General features: G+C 57.5%; 2 protein-coding genes across 4 annotated transcripts; both read left to right on the top strand.

Moving 5' to 3' along the window:
- Positions 1-407: 407 nt before the first annotated feature.
- RRAD (RRAD, Ras related glycolysis inhibitor and calcium channel regulator) lies at positions 408-3718 on the top strand. Its single transcript, XM_082369071.1, has 5 exons — positions 408-566; positions 784-1168; positions 1836-1909; positions 2036-2240; positions 3052-3718. The coding sequence occupies exons 2-5, from the start codon at positions 799-801 to the stop codon at positions 3327-3329; spliced, it is 927 nt and encodes a 308-aa protein (XP_082225197.1). The 5' UTR covers positions 408-566; positions 784-798; the 3' UTR covers positions 3330-3718.
- A 4111-nt stretch (positions 3719-7829) lies between these two features.
- On the top strand, positions 7830-17637 carry CDH16 (cadherin 16). 3 transcript variants are annotated; one of them, XM_082368894.1, is made up of 18 exons: positions 7965-8054; positions 8955-9012; positions 9298-9381; positions 9809-9964; positions 10035-10173; positions 10534-10692; positions 11484-11680; positions 12315-12437; positions 12632-12782; positions 13039-13266; positions 13349-13425; positions 13500-13688; positions 13790-14031; positions 14586-14719; positions 15525-15767; positions 15898-16005; positions 16332-16448; positions 17241-17637. In XM_082368894.1, the coding sequence occupies exons 2-18, from the start codon at positions 8968-8970 to the stop codon at positions 17336-17338; spliced, it is 2490 nt and encodes an 829-aa protein (XP_082225020.1). In that variant the 5' UTR covers positions 7965-8054; positions 8955-8967; the 3' UTR covers positions 17339-17637. The 3 variants fall into 3 exon arrangements, with proteins under 3 accessions (XP_082225022.1, XP_082225020.1, XP_082225021.1); XM_082368896.1 differs by lacking the exon at positions 8955-9012 and having other exon boundaries at positions 7830-8054; XM_082368895.1 differs by lacking the exon at positions 15898-16005.
- The last annotated feature ends 2694 nt before the right edge of the window (positions 17638-20331 follow it).

Genomic DNA, 20331 nt, shown 5'->3' on the forward strand with positions numbered 1-20331 from the left:
GGGCCAGACCTCAATTCTTCCCTAGTGGGGACTTGGCGCACTTGGCTGGGGCTTTCCCCCTGGCCCCCACCCGTGGTGGCACCCTCCACCTCCATCGCCCTCCTCCGCACCATTCACGTGCTCCCTTTCTTTCTGCCTTTTCCCCAGCCCTCGCCCCCCCCCGTCACACACACACACCCACACTCACTCACACACACTCACACACACACACACACACACACACACACACACTCAGACCGAGCTGTTGTCTGCGGAGTCTGCCCCTGCCCCGCCCTGGCGGGTGAGGCGGGGGCTGGGTGGGTGTGAGGTCCTAGGAGGAGGGCGGGGGATCCCCCTCGGGAGAGGGGGACGGACACGTCAGCCCCCGGACAGCGCAGCCCGGGGCGAGCGCGGGGGTGGCGGCGGGGGCGGGCAGAGGCTTAAATAGGCGGCTCTGGAGCCCGGACCCAGTGCGGACCGAGAAGGCAGCGGCTGCGACAGCGTCGAGTGTCCGAGCCTGCGTCTGCGAGTGGATTGTATGCGAGCCCGGGACCTACCTAGTCCTGACCGTGTCCGTGTGTGAGTGGGTGAGTGTCCTGGCAGAGCGGGGTGGGGGTGGTCTCACCGTCTGGGATGAACGAGTCAGGAGGATGGGTCACAAGTCAGGGCGCAAGGACCTTCTGTGGCATGTCCCGGGCCCCGAGCATCTTTCTTGACCTGTGGTCGGGCAGGCGCGTCCCGGGTCCAGCTTCCCACTCCATCTCCACCGCGGCTCACGCGGCCATCTGGATTCCCGTTCCCCAGACGGCGTCCGACGCGATGACTCTGAACGGCGGCGGCAGCGGAGCGGGCGGGAGCCGCGGTGGGGGCCGCGAGCGCGAGCGCCGTCGGGGCAGCACACCCTGGGGCCCGGCGCCCCCGCTGCACCGCCGAAGCATGCCTGTGGACGAGCGCGACCTGCAGGCGGCGCTGGCTCCGGGAGCTCTGACAACGGCCGAGTCCGGGACGGGGGCCCAGGGTCCGAGGCTGGACTGGCCCGAGGGCTCCTCTGACTCGCTCAGCTCAGGAGGCAGCGATTCAGACGAGAGCGTTTACAAGGTGCTGCTGCTGGGGGCGCCTGGCGTCGGCAAGAGTGCTCTGGCGCGCATCTTCGGTGGTATAGAGGACGGGCCTGAAGCAGAGGCCGCAGGTGAGGGGCTGGGAGGGACTGTGCAAGGGCGGGGCGAGCACAGGGTTAGGACTGGGATTTACAGGACTGGGGACCAGGATTAAAAGCAGCAGGTAACAACGGGATTCTGAAGGCACTTTGAGAATCTGCTTCTACCTACCCCTTTCACAGATGGGGAAACTAAGGGAGAAGGTACCCCAGCCCTTAGTAGGAAAAGAAATGCTTAGAGTAGAAGGCCCAGGGCATACGATTAATTACTCTGTAGTCTGGGGGCAGGATATCCCCCCCTGCCAGGACTGGCAAGAACCCAGCCAGAGGGAGTTTCTAGGAGAGGAGTCCTAGGTAACCAAGGTCCCCAGGGGATGTCTGTTCTAACTCAGGCCACTGTGGTCAGAACCACCCTGGGTCTCAGGCAACAGGAGGGCAGGGAGCACAGGAGTGGCTACCCAGGACATTGCTAGCTTGGCGAAGGGGTGCCTAGGTGGGGGCCAGGCACACCGTGCCCTCCAGCCCCCCATTTCTCAGCCCTGTCACTTCTGTTGCTACATAGCAGCCATCAGTGGAGGAGAAGGTTAGGAGGGCTCTGGGGAGGAGTTGAAGGGTGTGGCCAGAACAGGAAACCTGGTGTATTGGAGGAGGGGGGCTCTTGCCAGCCAGCAGGTAACCCGACTACTGGTCTCCTGCCTAGGGCACACGTATGATCGCTCCATCATGGTGGATGGAGAAGAGGCAGCGCTCATGGTCTATGACATTTGGGAGCAGGTAAGATGCAGGCTGAGACCAGGGCAGGGTGGGAGGGGTGAGCTGGGGGTAGGGACCTTCCGGGAGTGACAGCCTTGTAGCTGGGGCGTGAGGACTATTGGGTAAATATGTGTCTGTGTTCCCTAGGACGGGGGCCGCTGGCTACCTGGCCACTGCATGGCCATGGGAGATGCATACGTCATCGTGTATTCAGTGACAGACAAGGACAGCTTTGAGAAGGCCTCAGAGCTTCGGGTCCAGCTGCGGAGGGCGCGGCAGACAGACGACGTGCCCATCATCCTAGTGGGCAACAAGAGCGACCTGGTGCGCTCTCGTGAGGTCTCCTTGGATGGTGAGCAGGGAGTGGGTCAGAAAGGGAGGGAGATCCTGGCTGGGCTGTGGTCCACTCAGTCTTGACTCAGCTCGAGTCCCTGGGGATCATCAGTGGCTAAAAATGTTTAGGAAGAAAACTCAGGGAGAGCGGGGAGAGCTTCTGCCCTCCCACAGGACTCCCAAAGACCTGAGTGCTGGGGAAAGGACCAAATGAGCTAGGGGAGGTGAAGGCTGCTGGGCGCTGAGCTGGGCCACCTCAGAGCCCTCCTTTTCTGTCCTCTTCGTCCCTGGCCTGGCATATGAGGGGTGAGGAGAGTGCAGGGAATCAGGCCAGGAGTTCAGAGCCTGGATTCCAGGCCAGGGCCAGTCTCAGCGTAGTCTTGCCCTTGGGGAGCAGCCCCCTCTTGGGCTCAGCATCATCCTCTGTGGCCCCCAGACCTGAGCCCCGCAGAGGAACCAGCCGTGACTTGGCGATGTCCCCCCTATTCTACCCATCATTCATCATGATATAACATCAAGCCATAAAACACCAAGCTGTTCAACAAAGTTTTCATTTTGTTGACAACTACAGCACTTCCATTTAAATATCAAACTTCAAATTATTTCAATAAACGAGTCTCCTTTTGTGGGCCTTTGTGAGCTCCTTAAACGTGGACACGCTCTGCCAGTTGGGTGACCCAGTGATGCCTGGGTCCCTCTGTACAGGAGCTGGGGTCGTTGTGTTTCTGGGGAAGACCCAGGAATGTGGTAGGTGCCATGGGGTGGCCAGGGTTTTGAGTGGGCCACCCACCCTTTGTTTATTGACGTGTGCCTGTCCCCACCCACACCAGAGGGCCGGGCCTGTGCCGTCGTCTTCGACTGCAAGTTTATTGAGACGTCGGCTGCGCTGCACCACAATGTCCAGGCGCTGTTTGAGGGTGTCGTGCGCCAGATACGCCTGCGCAGGGACAGCAAAGAGGCCAACGCACGTCGGCAAGCGGGTTCTCGGCGGCGAGAGAGCCTTGGCAAGAAGGCAAAGCGCTTCCTGGGCCGCATCGTCGCTCGAAACAGCCGCAAGATGGCCTTGCGTGCCAAGTCCAAGTCCTGCCACGACCTCTCCGTGCTCTAGGCCCTGGGGCACTCACTGTATTGTGCAGACAGATGGGCAGTTTGGTGGGCTGGCCCAGCCAACCGCCCAAGGTGCCCCAGGGCTGGCTCAGACTCTGGGTATCCCCCACCTCATGGTCATGGACAGAGAGACAGTGCTGCCCAGGGAGGTGGCTCCCAGTGGCCGTCAAGGGCTGGGCCCACAGAGATGCCTGTGCAGGCCCATGTGCGTCCCAAGCAGCAGCCTGAGCCCAGCCTGTGGAGCAGGCCTATGAGTGGGGAGAGGACTCTGCCTTTCTCTACACGCGTGGTGTGCATGCCCTGGAGGGAGGCTGTTCAGTGCAGTGGCTATTTGTTTACATGCAGATTTTTGTAATAAAGACTATTTCCTGATAGGTCAGGGCTGTTGAATCTGTGTTTCCTTTGATTCGGGGGCTGCAGGAGCAGGAAGGGTTCCTGAAGTTGAGGAACCTACAAGGCTGGTTCCTGAAGATGCCCCACCCTAGTGTGTGGCCTTGACTATTCTAATGTTTGGGCCCAGATATAGCCAGCTGGGTCAGAGGGGCAGGTGTGGGTGGGGGCCTGGTTGGGGAGTCCAAGCAGCAGGAAGAGACATGAATCCCACCCAGCCTGTTATCCAGATTCTTCTGAGCTGGAGCCTGGCATTGCCTAGCTGATCAAAGACTCAGTTACCCCACTGTATGTAAGGGAAATTGAGGCTGCCCAAGGGACCATGTCCTGCCCCAGGTGTCATGGCCAAACAAGAACCCTGGGTCTGTCTCCTGGGCGGGTGTCTCTGCCCTGCTCCCTCCTGAGGGGCTGGAAATCTGCTGAGGTGGAGTGGCTGTGGAAGACTTCTGAGACCCCCTGGCTGGAGAAGGAGGCAGCTGGTTTGTTAAGGCTGGGATGAGGAAGGCACATTCAGGCGGACTTGAGTCCGCATGTCTCCCCACCTCCCAGCTGAGGCTGGGCTACTGGGAAGGGGGTGGGAGGGGGAGGACAGGGAGGATTCACTGTTCTCCCCACTGTGAGTGGCCAGGCCAGAGCACCCCATGCTTGGCATTGGCTAATGTGGGAGCAGGTCCCTGGAGCCCTCCTTGCCTGGAAGGAGAGGCCTTGCATTTGCGCATAAATGTGTGCACGTTCGCTAACAGCTGGAGGCGTGCATCTCCCCACCACCCACTCCTGGGAAGGGGAGCCTTCTGGGCATAGGTGCCTGCTAGGAGTTTGCCCGCATCATTTCAGGAGGGAGCATCCCCATTCAGCAACGGCAGACAGGGGACAGAAGCACTTGCCCGAGGCCACACGGGCAGAAGTGGCTGAGTGGGGACTGGTATACAAGTCTGCCTACCTTGGGAGACCAGAAGCAGCCTGGGGCAAGGCTGGGGACAGTTTCTGAGAAGGTTCCAGGCCAGGGTCCATACATTTCTTTTTTTATTAAAAAAAATTTTTTTTTAATATAGCAGTTTCTTATTAGTTATCTATTTTATACATATTAGTGTATATATGTCAATCCCAATCTCCCAATTCATCCCAACACCTTCCCCACCCCTGCTTTCCCCCTTGGTGTCTATACGTTTGTTCTCTACATCTGGGTCTCTATTTCTGCCTTGCAAACGGGTTCATCTGTACCATTTTTCTAGATTCCACATATACGCGTTAATATATGATAACTTGTTTTTCTCTTTCTGACTTACTTCACTCTGTATGACAGTCTCTAGGTCCAGCCACATCTCTACAAATGACCCAGTTTCGTTCCTTTTTATGGCTGAGTAATATTCCATTGTATATATGTACCACATCTTTATCCATTCGTCTGTTGTTAGGCATTTAGGTTGCTTCCAAGACCTGGCTATTATAAATAGTGCTGCAATGAACATTGGGGTACATGTGTCTTTTTGTTTTTTGATTAATTTATTTATTTTTGGCTGTGGTGGGTCTTCGTTTCTGTGTGAGGGCTTTCTCTAGTTGCGGCAAGCGGGGGCCACTCTTCATTGCGGTGTGCGGGCCTCTCACTATCGTGACCTCTCTTGTTGCAGAGCACAGGCTCCAGATGCGCAGGCTCAGTAGCTGTGGCTCACGGGCCCAGTTGCTCCGCGGCATGTGGGATCTTCCCAGACCAGGGCTCGAACCCGTGTCCCCTGCATTAGCAGGCAGATTCTCAACCACTGCGCCACCAGGGAAGCCCTACATGTGTCTTTTTGAATTATGGTTTTCTCTGGGTATATGCCCAGTAGTGGGATTGCTGGGTCATATGGTAATTCTATTTTTAGTTTTTTAAGGAACCTCCATACTGTTCTCCATAGTGGCTGTATCAATTGACATTCCCACCAACAGTGCAAGAGGGTTCCCTTTTCTCCACACCCTCTCCAGCATTTGCTGTTTATAGGTTTTCTGATGGTGCCCATTCTAGCCGGTGTGAGGTGATACCTCATTGCAGTTTTGCATTTCTCTAATAATTAGTGATGTTGAGCAGCTTTTCATGTGCCTCTTGGCCATCTGTATGTCTTCTTTGGACAAATGTCTATTTAGGTCTTCTGCCCGTTTTTTGATTGGGTTGTTTGTTTTTTTAATATTGAGCTGTATGAGCTGTTTATATATTTTGGAGAGTAATCCTTTGTTGATTCGTTTGCAAATATTTTCTCCCATTCTGAGGGTTGTCTTTTCGTCTCGTTTATAGTTTCCTTTGCTTTGCAAAAGCTTTTAAGTTTCATTAGGTCCCATTTGTTTATTTTTGTTTTTATTTCCATTACTCTAGGAGGTGGGTCAAAAAAGATCTTGCTGTGATTTATGTCAAAGAGTGTTCTATGTTTTCTTCCAAGAGTTTTATAGTGTCCGGTCTTACATTTAGGTCTTTAATCCATTTTGAGTTTATTTTTGTGTATGGTGTTAGGGAGTGTTCTAATTTCATTCTTTTACATGTAGCTGTCCTGTTTTCCCAGCACCACTTATTGAAGAGACCATCCATTTCTTCATTAGTCAATTGTTTCACTCCACAGACTCCTGGGAACCCTCAAAACCTGGTTAGAACTCTGATTGCAGTTTTCCAATAGCAGAAGGAGGTTTGAGGGCTGTTCCTCAGGTGTGAGATCCCCGTGACCAACCACGTGCTAACTAACCCACACGCCCCCTAGGGCGCTGTTAACTGCTCAGAGCTGCTGCCGCTCCCCACTCCCAATCCCAGCATACTTCGAGGCATGTGGCAGGCATGGTTTTCTCAGAGTAGGTGAAGGTTCTGAGGCCTGAAAAAGAGTACAGACCTTCCTAGCTCTGCCACTGATTGGCTGTTGACACTCGGCAAGCCACTCAACCTCTCTGTGCCTCAGTGTGTGACATGGGGATGATGCCTTCTTCAGAATGGAGTGGGTGGAATAATGAAGGTATGTGCTTAGAGCAGTGCCAGGCACATAGTAGGAGCTTAACGCATGTGGGACCCCTTCAATATCTGCATGCTGCGCCGCTCCAGGCTGGGGTGCCCAAGTGACACTGAGGCAGGCACTCAGGTTGTGACAGACAAAGCTGGGGTGAGCTGAGGAGTCCTGATCCAGCCTTCCGGCCTGAGAGAATCTAACCAGATATGCAGTGGGAAGGACTTGGGGGAAACCATGGGAGAGACTGGAGACCAGGGTCCCTGACCTTTCCTACCCTCCTCCCGTCATCCCAGACTCCCAGGCCCAGAAGCTTCTCCTGACTCTACTTGGCTGCCCTCACTGGGGGCAGGGCCCCTGGTCAGCCCTGCAATTCCCTCAAGGTCACCTGAGCTGGCTCAGTCTTTTCTCTCCTTCTCAGAGGCACAAGACAGTACATTTCCCCAGCCCTGTCGGTGTCCAGGGGCTAGTGTGAGCACTTAGGGAGGCTCAGGGGGTCTCACAGGCTGCTGTCCCCCCACCCCACCCCCTGGTCCCGCTGGTGGGTGGTGTGGAGCCCTAAGTATCCAGTTCAGGTAATGCACTACTCCCCTATCCTGCACGTGCCACCTCTAGCTCCTTATCTTAGTTCCACAAGCCAGTTGGGAGCTGCCAGGGCCGGGCAAGGGCCAGATCATTACTGGGTCCCTGATTCTTGCTCTGGAGGGCCTCCCAGTCTGATGGAAGAGACAGCCAATGACAACCTGGTGTCCTCTCTGTGTTGATAGAGATAGCACTTGTCATGGGGGCATGGGTGGGGGCCAGATATTCCTGCAGGAGAATGCTGAACAAGCCTGGGAACCCAGGGAAGAGTTCCTGGGAGAGGGGGATATTTGAGCTGAGAACTGAAGCCAGAGCAAGTGCTTAGCAGACAGATGAAGAAGAGGTGGGAAGGGCATTCCAGACAAAAGGAACAGAGTGGGCCAAGGCAGAGCTGCAGATGCTGGTGCACAGGGGGAGAAGTGGGAGCGATTCTGGAGCCACGGGAAAAAAAGCTGTGTCCAAACCCAGAGGGCTGAGAAGTATCCACTGGGCCGTGTAGGGGTGGGACAAGTGCCAGGTCGATGATCTCCCCGCCCCCTGGGGCCGGCGGTCATGGATGCTGAGCAGCCCCCAGCTTTCCAAAGTCAATGAGTAACTTGGGGGGCTGGGCAGGGCCAGGCCTGCTGCTGTGGGCCCAGTGGTGTTTTCCACTCCTGAGCGAGCATGGCTGGCCCGCCTACCTGCTCAAGTGTCCGCCCTGCCCTGTTCCACCCGGTCCGGCCTGGCCAGCACTCCCTGTAGAAAGAGTTCTCTCACCTGGCGGCTGGACCAAGGAAGCCAACCTCAGGCACCGGCGGGTGAGGGTCTGGGAGTGGAGGGTGGCCAGGGCTGAGGCTGGTGTTGGTGGGGGGGGAGGAGAAACACTGCCCTGTCGTCCAGGGAAGAATTCCCGGGAGTGGCTGGCGTGGCTGTCTGTGCTCTGTGTGCCCAGCTCCGCGCTAAGTGCTGGAAAATGCTGAGACGAGGGCAGGGCTCCTGCCCCGCGGGGACTCCCCCATGGCTGAAGGACGGCAGTGGGCGGTAGAACAGTCCTGCAGACCCTGAACCACGAGTCCTCTGTTCCAGGAGGAGTTCTCCTGTGGTCAAGTCTTCTGTGACCTTGGTCAGCCTCTGCCCTTCAGGCCTGCAACGTGAGGCGACCACAGGAAGTGGCCCTCAGAGTCGTCAGGGTCTTTCGAGCTTCAAACTTTTGTGACTTGGGGTGCTTCTGGGAAATGACCACTTTGGGATCTACGAGCTGGGGAGGCCATGGGGGGAAGGACACAAAGGTCTGGAGGTGAAACTCCCATGGAGACCCTTGTGGGCACAAGAATGGAGAAATGCAGGGCAGCTGGGCCTGGGGGTCTTGATGGGCCTGGCCAAGGAGCTGGACACTACCCTGCAGGCAATGGGGAGCGGCAGGCCCTTCAAAGGGGAGGAAGAGGAGGCCAGTCTGTCGTGAGGTCTCTCTGGCTATGTGTATGCAGTGGGCTCCGGCAGGGGACAAGGGCGGGGGCAGTGTCCAAGTGGGTGGGAGGGGGAGGGGCAGCTCTGAGAGTTGCTGGTCCAGCTGAACAAGGAGGGACCGTTGTACCCCATGGGGCCTGGGGAAGCCACGGCCCCGGGGCTGAGGGGGAATGAGGGGAGGAATACTTTCTAGAGAGAGGAACCCTCTTGCCCACCGATCTGGGCTGGATCCTTACTGCCATGTCCCTCAGGCCCATCCTGACCATGGTCCCTGCCCGGCTGTGTCTGCTTTGCCTCTTCATCCCCCAGGTGAGTTGGGTCCTGCTTCTCACCCTCAGATCCTGGCTTTGGTTGGTACGCTCGCCCCCTACTCTACCTGGAACAGTGGCACTGACTATGGATGGTAGTGTTTGGGGGATGGTGATGAGAGCTGGCTACAGGCCTGTTGTGGGGTCAGGAGGTCAAAGGCCAGGGGGTGGATGGGCTAAGGTATGGCCAGGCCCAGGGAAGGGGCAGAATTCCCCTTACCTGTCAGGTTCCGGCACCCACGGCAGGAAGGTACAGCTTGCTGACGTGGTGAGAATCCTCCCACAGGCTTTCCCCGGGGCCCAGCCTGCAGAGGTGTATGTGGACGTCCCGGAAAACTACGGTGGAAATTTCCCTTTGTACTTGACCAAGGTGAGCCTGAGAGCTGCGTGGGCTGCCCTCCCCCCAAGTCCTGCTTCCCCTACCTCCAGCACTCCTTTCTCTTTCTTGCTCTGGCTTTCTTTCAACCCTGCTTTCTAGAGAGTATGTGGTATAGTGTGAATGACTAATAAGATTTTAATCCCAGAAGAAAGTAGAGCTTTAAGTTTAAGGATGAAGTGATGGAGGGGGGGTTTCAAGCTTTAGAAAGTAGGGCACGGAGTATAGGGAGCATCAGGCACAGAGGAAAGAGCTCTGGCTTTGAACTTCCACCCTGTTCCTTACTGGCTTTGTGACCTCAGGCAAGTGCCAACCCTCTCTAAGCCTCAGTTTCCCCACATATAAAATGGGGCCATAGGATGGAGGGGGCATCCTCCAGGCCCGGCCCCCACTCCCTTCACCTCTGTTCTCTCCTCGCCAGCTACCGCTGCCCCGTAAGGAGACTGAGGGCCAGATTGTTCTGTCAGGAGACTCAGGCGTGGCAGCTGAGGGCCCCTTTGCTGTGGATCCAGAGTCTGGCTTCCTGCTGGTGACCAGGGCCCTGGACCGGGAGGAACAGGCAGAGTACCAGCTACAGGTACGACTGGGCCAAGGGTAGGAGAAAGCCACCAAGGCAAGGTGGGACACTGACTACCCTTCCCTGCCAGGTCACCCTGGAGACAGAGGATGGACGTGTCTTGTGGGGCCCGCAGCATGTGCTTGTGCATGTGAAGGATGAGAATGACCAGGTGCCCCATTTCTCCCAGGCCATCTACAAAGTTCAGCTGAGCCAGGGCACCAGGCCTGGTGAGTGCCCAAAGCAGCCAGCTCACAGCAAGGTCAGGTGGCCACTGATGGGAGAACAGAGAGTAAAGAGATGGCCATAGAGTTGGCATAGGGACAGGGCAGTCAGGGTCCAAGTCACCCCCTCCCATTTCTGTCCCATCCTGCACCCACCCCCACCACACTGAGGGTCCACAGGTGAGTTCCATCTACTCTTGGCCTCAGTTTGCTCATCTATGAAGTGGGGTGAAGAGCCATGGCTCACCTTCAGAATCCTGATATGATGATGAATACAGAAGGAAGACCCAGGGAGAGATAAAGGAAGCTTGGCAGACTCTCCCCACCCTTTCATCCCTAATGGTGAATCCTCTCCACACACACCAGGTGTCCCCTTCTTCTTCCTTGAGGCTTCAGACGGGGATGCTCCAGGCACAGCCAACTCGGATCTTCGATTCCACATCCTGAACCAGACCCCATCCCAGCCTTCCACAGATATGTTCCAGCTGGAGCCTCAGCTGGGGGCTCTGGCTCTCAGCCCTGAGGGTGAGCCTGAGCTGGGTGTGAAGAGGGGGGAGGGTTGGGGAAAGCTGGGGAAGGTTGCATCTGAGCTGTAGGATGGGTTGAAGCTTGAGAGATAAAGCAGGAGGAAAATGTATTCCAGCTGGAGAGAGCAGCAAGGCAAAAACATGGGGGGAGGCAGGACCATGCATGGAGAGTTAAGGAATGGTGTGGATGGAAGTGCCTCAACCCTACATTCTGCAGACTTGGGCCTAAGAGACAAGGATAGGAGAGACCTGAGGGGTTGTGGCCCAGGACACTGCTGGGAGACCTTGGGACTGATGGCAGGAGAGACCTGGACCTGGGAGTTCAGACCAGAGGCACAGGTTTGGGAAGGAAAGAAAAGCCAATCACACACCCACTCAGCCAGCCACCCATTCATCCATCTACCACGCAAGCATACATACAGTCCATCTATCCAACCATCCATCCACATGCCCAAATCCCCAGCTTTCTACCCTCCCAAACCCCCATCCATCCACCTAGTCAACTGTCCATTTATCCAACCGGTCATTCACTCATCTACCTATCCACCCGTTTACCGCCCCCCATCCTGGTCATCCACCTATCCAGTCCATCAACCATTCATTGTGTGGACAGATGTGGAAGTGATTTTGCAAACCGTCAAGTCCTGGTTGGATGCTCACAATGGTGCTAAAGGTCCCTCTCATCCATTGGCCAAGAGAGTATCCTGAACACCTGACATATGCTTGGCTTTGTGTTTGGTACCAGGATGCCCTGGCCCCCTGCTCAGCTGACCACCCTGCCCCTTTTAGGGAGCACCAGCCTAGATCAGGCTCTGGAGGGGCCATACCAGCTGTTGGTACAGGTCAAGGACATGGGTGACCAGGCCTCGGGCCACCAGGCCACAGCCACCATAGATGTCTCCATAGTAGAAAACACCTGGGTGCCCCTAGATCCTGTCCACCTGGCAGAGAATCTCCAAGTTCCGTACCCACACCACGTTGCCCAGGTGAGTAAGTGGCTGTTAGCAGCTGAAATAACCCCATGGATGGTGCAGCTGGGCCTGAGTCTCGTGGAGATTTGGGGGGGGGGGGTCTGGGGCTCAACTTGACCCCTGTTCCTCCCCTACCTATGCCCCTCCCTCCACTGTCCCCATCAGTTCTCAAGATGGAGTGAGCGTATAAGGCCCTGGGACCAGGCCCTTAGCTCCTCACCTGCTATCCTCTGGCAGGCGTGGCTCTGCGCTCTGACTTCCTGAGCTGACCCCAGGCTTCCTCAGCAGAACAGCTGCCACGTCCTTGCTGCCATGGGGATTGTCACCCAGGCCAGGAATGTCTCAGGCTCCTCGAGGAATGCCCTGGGGTCAGGCCCAGCCTGAGAGGGCAGAGAATAAAACAACCTGGTCATTCAGGCACTTTGGGCAAGATCCAGGCTTGGACCAGGGCAAGGCCACCGTGGAGTTGTCACAAGTGCCCCAAAAGAAAAGGACCCTACCTGGACTCCAGAGAGGGCAGCAAATTGCCTGGGGTCACAAAACAGTTGGGGCCCAGGCTCCCTACCCAGGAACAGTTGGAATATAAGGGCTGACATGGGCTATTCCTGCCCCTCGTCCTGGAGGCCTTCATTCTGTGTCCCCCTCCCAGGTACATTGGAGTGGGGGGGATGTACATTATCACCTGGAGAGCCAGCCCCTTGGACCCTTTGATGTGGACAAGGAGGGGAAACTCTACGTGACCAGGGAGCTGGACCGAGAAGCCCAGGCTGAGGTGAGGTGAGGGGGAAGCCAGGAGGACAGGCTGAGGGGTGCTTGGTCCCCGTCCAGTGGGCTTCTGGGGGTGTCACATACCCCACAGGCACTGAGGCAGAGGAGCTGGAGCTGGCCACCAGAAGGGAACCCAGACCCAGGCCAGGCTGGAGCTGCCCCTGGTCTTCATCTGAAGCCCTCCACTGCCCACTATAGTACCTGCTCCGGGTGCGGGCTCAGAATACCCGCGGTGAGGACTACGCCGAAATTCTGGAGCTGCATGTGGTGGTGATGGATGAGAATGACAACATGCCTGTCTGCCCCCCACGAGGCCCCGCAATCAGCATTCCTGAGCTCAGCCCCCCAGGTGGGCTATGGGCCTTGTCAGGGGGGTGGGGGAGGGGTGAAGTCCTTGTGAACTATCCCATCTTGCTCTCCTCTGGGATGGAAACAGCCTCAGGTCCCTATATCTATGTCTCACCCCCAACACACACACACACACACACACACACACACGCACACACACACACACACACACACACACACACACACAAAGAAGAGTGGGTGAGGTAAGGCCTCGAGGCCTGGCTGTGGTCCCATCCTTGTGGGTGCTGTCTTTGCAGGTACCAAGGTGGCTAAGCTTTTGGTAGAGGATGCAGATGCCCCCGGTTCCCCCAATTCCCACATTGTGTATCGGCTGCTGAGCCCTGAGCCCGAGGAGGGGGCAGAGGGGAGAGCTTTCGAGCTGGACTCCACCTCGGGCAGTGTGACACTGGGGGCTGCCCCCCTCCAAGCTGGCCAGAACATCTTGCTTCAGGTGCTGGTCACTGACCTGGGAGGAGCAGAGGGCGGTAAGTGCCCTGAAGGTGACCAGGGTTCCCTGACCCCTCTGTTCCCATCCTGGCCTCCCCAACATGCCCTCCCCTGCCTCAGGCCTCAGCAGCACCTGTGAGATTGCAGTCACGATCACGGACATCAATGACCATGCCCCTGAGTTCACCACTTCCCAGGTAAGCAGGAACAGGGGAGGACACTTTGAGAAGGTGCTAACGGGGGGGCTCACGGCCCCTCCCCATCTCTCCAGATTGAGCCCCTAAGCCTCCCTGAGGACACAGAGCCTGGGACTGTGGTGACCACACTCATGGCCACTGACGCTGACCTTGAGCCTGCCTTCCGCGTCATGGACTTTGCCATTGAGGCAGGGGATGTGGAGGGAACCTTCGGCCTGGATTGGGAGCCAGACTCTGGTCGTGTCCAGCTGCGACTCCTCAAGGTAAGGGGCTAGGGGTGGGGGATTGGCGCACACATACACACATTCATGCAGAGGGTGCCAAGCCGTGGCCCACACAGTGACCCGGGCCCCACTGGTTCCAGAACCTCAGCTATGAGGCAGCTCCAAGTCACAAGTTGGTGGTGGTGGTGCGGAGCGTGGCAGAGCCGGTGGGGCCAGACCCAGGCCCTGGAGCCACAGTCACCGTGACTGTGCTGGTGGAAAGGGTGGTGCCACCCCCTCAGTTGGACCAGGAGAGCTACGAGGCCAGTGTCCCAGTCAGCACCCCCGCTGGCTCCCTCCTGCTGACCATCCGGCCCTCAGACCCCATGAGCAGTCCCCTCAGGTGAGCCAGAAGCCCAGCCCCTTAGCTGGGCTGGACCACCCCTGCTTCCTCGGGATGATCCCAGGGCCTCAGAGGGAACTCACATTATCTACAGCCTGCAATGTTCCTCAGGCCATGGTTAATGTGAAGGCTGTGACTCCTGGCAGGGATCAGGGCTGGACGGAGAGGGGTGTTTGGACCCCTTGAGAGCTCAGATGTTGCTTCCCCGTACTGTCCTGCACCAGGCCCTCTTCCAGCCGCCCACCCAGACTGCAGCACTGGGTGCTGTTCCCAGGCTCTGGCTCTATCCGGCCCCTTTGTGGGCTGACCTGGGAATAGTGGAATTGAGTCAGGCCCCCCAGGCTCTGAGAGTCCCTCCCTCAGCCACAGTATCTGTGGTTTAAGCCCTGCCCCCCATCGAGTCCCTTAAGCTGGAGAGACATCACGGGCACTGCTGCTGCCCTCAAGTCACAAAGGGCATGTGGAACTTGGGCAGATCACATGACCCAGAAGGTCTCTGGGCAAGACCCCATATGTGGTCCCTGCCTCCCTGCCCCATCTTCTTTGGCCCTCAGGTTCTCCCTGGTCAACGATTCAGAGGGCTGGCTCTGCATCGAGGAGGTCTCCGGGGAGGTGCACATAGCCCGGCCCCTGCAGGGCGCCCAGCCTGGGGACATGTACACAGTGCTCGTGGAGGCCCAGGATGCAGGTATGGCCAGGCTGTGGTGGGGGCCTCTGGGAAGGTGAGAAAACCTAAGACAGACAGACAGATAGGCAGGGCCAAGCTTCCTCCCCAGCGCCCTTGCTGGCATCCGCTCTGCTCCAGGCAGGAGGGGTGGGCAAGGGGCTGCGGCCAGTATCCTTCTCTGAGAAGGCCTGGCCTCTGCCTCCCCTCTCAGACCACCCTTCCCTCCAGACGCCTTCCACCCCCCAACCTCAGCCCCGGAGGGCCTCTCAGGGTGTCAGCTTCAGGCACAGGCTGGGAGCAGAGGGTGTGGGCCTGGGCAGGGGGAGGGAGGGCCAGTGGCTCTCCTGGGGCAGGCGTGCCAGGAAGTGAGCCTGGATGGGAAGCTGAGGCCAGGTGCGGAGGACTCTGAATGCCATTTTGACAGCATGAGGAGCTGGCCCAAGGGCGGGCACGTCAGGAAGGCAGCTTTCAGCTCTGAGCTGGGCTGTCCTGTGACAGGTGTGAGCTCATCTGTAGTCAGGGCATTTCCACATTGTTGGGCCCTGGCACCAGGGGCCAGGGTGGGGTGGGGGGACAGTGAGAACCAGCTTGGCATCCAGAACGGCACAGAAAGGCCTGGCAGCTGTTTGGATAGTGAAGGGGGTGAAGTGCATTGTGAGGAAGAGAGAGGGGATGGAGAGGAGGGGGTCGAGGGGAGGGAAGGGGCATGGAAGGGGACTCACAGGGTGAGACTGATGGGCTGTGGGGAAGGGGACCAGGCCAGGGACTCTGAATTCACCCCACCCCCAGATGGGCCCAGGCCAGCTCAGCACTACCTCCTCTACAGATGAGCCAACGCTGAGCACCTCTGCGAACCTCGTGATCCACTTCCTGAAGGTCCCTTCTGCCCCAACCCCGACTCTGGCTCCTGTGCCCTCCCGACACCTCTGCACACCCCGCCAGGACCGTGGCGTGGTTGTCGGTGGACCCAGAGGGGACCCTGACCTGGCCGGCGGACACGGTCCCTACAGCTTTGCCCTTGGTCCCAACCCCACGGCGCAGCGGGATTGGCGCCTCCGGGCTCTCAATGGTGTGTAGTGGGGGAAGCAGGGAGGCTGTGGCCAAGGTGGGGAGTGGGTGGCGCTTGGAAGTGAGATGCCGTGGGGCTGGGCCTCGGGGAGCGGGCTAGTGACTCTGATCGCTGCTTATGGTCCCCACAGGGTCCCACGCCTACCTCACCCTGGGCCTGCACTGGGTGGAGCCACGCGAACACGTAGTCCCCATAGTTGTCAGCCACCATGACCTGGTGTGGCAGATCCAGGTCCGAGGTGAGGCTGGACTGGGGTGCAGCCAAGGTCAGGGGCCTGTAGTTCCTGAGGGAACCCCTGGAATGCAGGGGGAGGAGCTGGGCGACACGTCTACGGGCTCATAAGGACAGCATATGCCTGTGCACACCTGCATATGTGTGGCTGGGCGCACAGACTGCGGTGCACGCAGGCACGTGCACAGAGGAGCTTGCATCCCCCTGCCACACCCACGAACACAGCATGTGCACCAAACCCCACATACTGGCCAGCTGGGCTGGGCTGAGGGCTCTGAGGAGCTGGGGAGCCCGCCCCCACTGCTCTTACCTTCCTCCCCTGCCTCTCCCCAGTGATCGTGTGTCGCTGCAATGTGGAGGGGCAGTGCATGCGCAAGGTGGGCCGCATGAAGGGCATGCCCACGAAGTTGTCAGCGGTGGGCATCCTCGTGGGCACCCTGATAGCAATAGGTAACGGAGGTTGGGCTCCTGTGTGGGGGAGGGCAATGGTGGCTGGAGCCACAGCCTCCGGATAAACAGTGCCCCGTCCCATGGTGTCCCCACAGGGATGGAGAAGGAGCCCCCCAACTCTTCTAGTCATTATGCTGTTGCCTCCTGTTATCATAGTCAAGATCATCCTCATTGATAACAGCATTTACTGTTACTGCTACGCATTAACTGCGTATCAGGCCTTATGCCAAGCATAGGATTATTGCGTTGAATCCTCCCTACAACCCTGTGGTGCTGGCATTTCCCCATTTTCCAGATGAGGTCACTGATGCTCAGAGAGGTTAAGTGATTTGTCTGAGGTTACACAGCCAGGTGTGGCAGAGCCCAGCTCTTTCCAGCCTAATTCTTTCAGTCCAAGCCTCCCCTCTCTATCCCCTTTGTTTCTTTAGCCCCCTAAATTTTTTTCTGGCTGGTTTTCTTTGCTGGTTCTAGCACATTGCTACAGTGTGCCTTTCTCTCAGAGGTCCATGGGAACAACTCACTGGCTCCCAGATGATCCCCACCCAAACTGTTCCCCAGAGAAAGGGACCTTGGAGGCTGGGGTGTTCTGGGCCTGGTGAGGGCTGAGCAGGCCAAGCAGTCAGGCTCCTTCAGGCACCAGAACCACAGAGTCATACCCAGCCCAGCCTTGGGGATGCTGTCTAGGAAACTTTGCTTCCTTATTAAATCAATACCAATAGCAAGGAGTCCCTAGTGATAGACAAGTCCTATGGCCCTTTCGGAGGGCTGATCTATCCCTCTCCGGCCCCTCAGGCATCTTCCTCATCCTCATCTTCACCCACTTGACCCTGGCGAGGAAGAAGGACCTAGATCAGCCAGTAGACAGTGTGCCCCTGAAGGCGGCGGTTTAAATGGTCCAGGCAGCCCCTCCTGGGAACTTGGCCTCTGGCTCCATCTGAATCCACTGGGAGATGGCCCAGCACTCCAGATCCACGAGGGCCAGGACAGGGCAGAAGCCCCTTCACCTGCCCTAGGGTGGAGGCAACATCACCAGACATATCTGCAGAGCCTGCACACTGACTAAATGGGCTGCCCATGGGAGCACTTCAAATGGCTCATGTTTGTCCAATAATAAAGCCTCGGAGAACTGGGCATGGGTCCTAAAGGACTGTGGGCCCATGTCCAGGTGTCCATGTGCGTGTGTGCAGTATTCATGTCTACCTGCCCTTTCGTCTCTTCCGCATCTCCTGCTGCACAGAAAGGGTGTGGGGGCTTGAGGGATGAGCCTGGGGTCCCCTGCGGGGAAAGACACAGGGGCATCATATGGGCTCTTGGTGAGATCTTGAGGCTAGAGCAAGGTGGGTCATTTCTGTGGGCATTTGGAGACCACTGGCTGCAGGCCCTGCATGGGTTAACTGTCCAGGTGATGGTTGAGGAGGGTGTCCCTGAGAGTGTCATTTCTGTGTTTGCCTGGATATCATCTTTGCTCTGGGGGGTGCACCTTGTGAGTCCATGTCCTGTACTCATGTGTGAGCATACTCGTGTCCCTGTATATGGGTCACCTGCACACAGGGGTGGGCAGAGGTCCCTCAGTCTCAGGAGGGGTCTGGGTAGGAATCGTGAGGGCCTGGGTAGGAATCGTCAGGGCCCCATGGGGCTGGAACAGGAGAGGTGAGGCTGGGAATCGGTCTCTCTGTCCCCATGCTGGCCCCAAGGCACCTCTGGGTTTTACACACAGGCTGGTGAGTGCATGGGGAGTCTGCAAAAAGAGAAGGGGGAATTATTCAGATGGACACCACTGGGGTGGAATAGGAACCCTCGTGGCTCACCCTGCCCCTGCCCCAGGTGAACCCCTTCCCCTGGCCGAAGATTAAGCCATGGCCCTGGTGCTAAGCCCTGACCACATCTCCAGACTGACCTCTAATCCCTGACCCTTGACTGACCCCAGACACATGCTGATCCCCCATGCCTTCATCCCAACGGTCTCTGGGGAGCCGGGGTGGGACTTGTTGTCCCAGGCACCCTGAGCAGATGATGGTAAATCACGGGGAAGGGAAAAAAACAACCTCACTGGGGCCCAGGCCCTATTTTTAGGAGATAATCTCTTCACTCCTGGCAGATTCTGTGGGATGGAGGCCAAACCCAGCCAAGAGAGATGGGGCAGGCATCCTGGCTGGCCTGGGGGAGCGTGGGAAACTCAGCCTGGATCCCCAGCCCAGGGAGAGACCCTGAGGCTGATCCCAGCCGCTCTGGGCCCAGGTCCCCTCTCCCCACCCACACCCCCATCCGCCACGGGAGGCTCTGCTGACTACTGTGGTCCAAGCAGAGCTTCCTGCCCCTCTCCTAGGATCCTCTGCTTGGCCTGTACCCACTCAGAAGTCTTCAGGGTGCAAAGTTCTTCGAAAGCAGATCTCATCTAATCTTTCCGTCAACCTACGAGGGCAGGCTTATTGGCCCCATTTTCCAGTGAAGGATCTTGAAGGTCAGGGAGATTAAGGGCTGCAGCTGGGAGTCTTAGAAGCGGGGCACAAGGTGAGACTGTCTGGTCAAGGTTTATCTTACCTCTCCAGCAGTGTCCACAGCCTTCAGCTGGGCTCTGCTCCCACAAGATCCCCCAGAACGGCCTTAGAGATCACCCAGGCCAGCAACTTCTAATCAAGTTGGAAAAGTGAATCACAAAGAGGTGGGGAGACCTTCCCAAGTTCATCCAGCCAGTGGGATGCAGCACCTGAGCTGGAACCCTGGAATCACCTGCTTTCTGGGTCCTTGTTCTAGATAGATAGATAGGCTGATAGGTGGGTGAGTGGATGCATGGATGGATGGGTGGGTTGGTGGATGATGGATGGGTAGATGGGTAGATGGATGGATAGGTTGGGGGGGGGTAAGTGGATGGATGTATGGATTGGTAAGCAGGTAGGTGGAACCCCAGCAAAGGAAAGGAAGGATGACAGGATACCAGGGCATATTAAGGCATCTGTCCCAATTTGAGGGTTCCTTTCTTAAGCCTCCAGACCTCAAAATACTTTCTGCTTGTGGGGCTGACAACAGGGTCCATAATCCCCAGTTTTCCTGAGCATTTGTGGACATAAGCCTCTTCTGCAATCCTCAGCCCCTTCTATAGAGGAAAGTGAGGGTCATAGAGGGGCGTGGCTTCTCCTGGGTCTCAGAGGGAGAGAAACAAGAAGCTGGTGCTTGTTTGTGGGCTTGGCGGTAGGTCAGCAAGTGCTTGTTCAGATTCGCGCTAGTGAGGCGGGCCTCACTCTGCAGGCGGCGGGGCCTGGACCCTGCGAGGGCAAAGTGGGGGATAACTGGTGGCTCGGTGTGGGCAGAAGAACACGTGATTCATGCTCTGCCTCATCCTTGCTGTGTGTTCCCAGGTGAGTCTCTTTACCTCTCTGAGCCTCGGTTTACTTGTTGATAAAATGGGCCCGGCTCAGATGGAGTTGTTGAGAGGACTACGCGAGATAATCCCCCAAAAGTGTGTAGCACAATGCCGGGCACACAGCAGGAGCTCAGTCAACATGGCTTTCCCTGGTCCATGGACTGTGGGGAGGACTTACCTCAGATGCCTATAGCCACAGGCTCTCACACACTCCCCATGGGCCCCGTGGGCCCAGGCCTTTGCAGGGCGGAGTGTGGAGAGGGGCCCCAACTCCAGCTCTCACACGGCCCTGGACAAGACATCTGCCTCCAGCCTTGGCTCCTTGCCAGCTCCAAGGCTCTCTCTGGGTGACGCTGAGGGTTCTCATGGGGTTCAGACTGGTCTGGAGGCTCCCCTGGTGGGGAGCTCATGGTCTCCCTCTCCCAGACTCCTTCCAGAGGCACAGGGCCAGTTCAAAGGGACCCAGCGCTGAGGATTGGGAGGCGGGCTTGGAAAGAATGTAAACATGAGGATATTTTTAAA

This window comes from Balaenoptera borealis (assembly GCF_965194805.1).
Source record: "Balaenoptera borealis genome assembly, chromosome: 19".
NCBI classification, from domain to species: Eukaryota; Metazoa; Chordata; class Mammalia; order Artiodactyla; family Balaenopteridae; genus Balaenoptera; species Balaenoptera borealis.

Excerpts from the sequence above, each read along its gene's own strand:
- RRAD (XM_082369071.1), top strand. The coding sequence starts at position 799 with ATGACTCTGAACGGCGGCGGCAGCGGAGCGGGCGGGAGCCGCGGTGGG. Across the intron at positions 1,910-2,035 it reads TCTATGACATTTGGGAGCAG|GACGGGGGCCGCTGGCTACC; the intron begins GTAAGATGCAGG and ends TGTGTTCCCTAG. Across the intron at positions 2,241-3,051 it reads TCGTGAGGTCTCCTTGGATG|AGGGCCGGGCCTGTGCCGTC; the intron begins GTGAGCAGGGAG and ends CACCCACACCAG.
- CDH16 (XM_082368896.1), top strand. The coding sequence starts at position 7,845 with ATGAGTAACTTGGGGGGCTGGGCAGGGCCAGGCCTGCTGCTGTGGGCC. Across the intron at positions 8,055-9,297 it reads CCAACCTCAGGCACCGGCGG|GCTTTCCCCGGGGCCCAGCC; the intron begins GTGAGGGTCTGG and ends ATCCTCCCACAG. Across the intron at positions 16,006-16,331 it reads GTGGCAGATCCAGGTCCGAG|TGATCGTGTGTCGCTGCAAT; the intron begins GTGAGGCTGGAC and ends GCCTCTCCCCAG.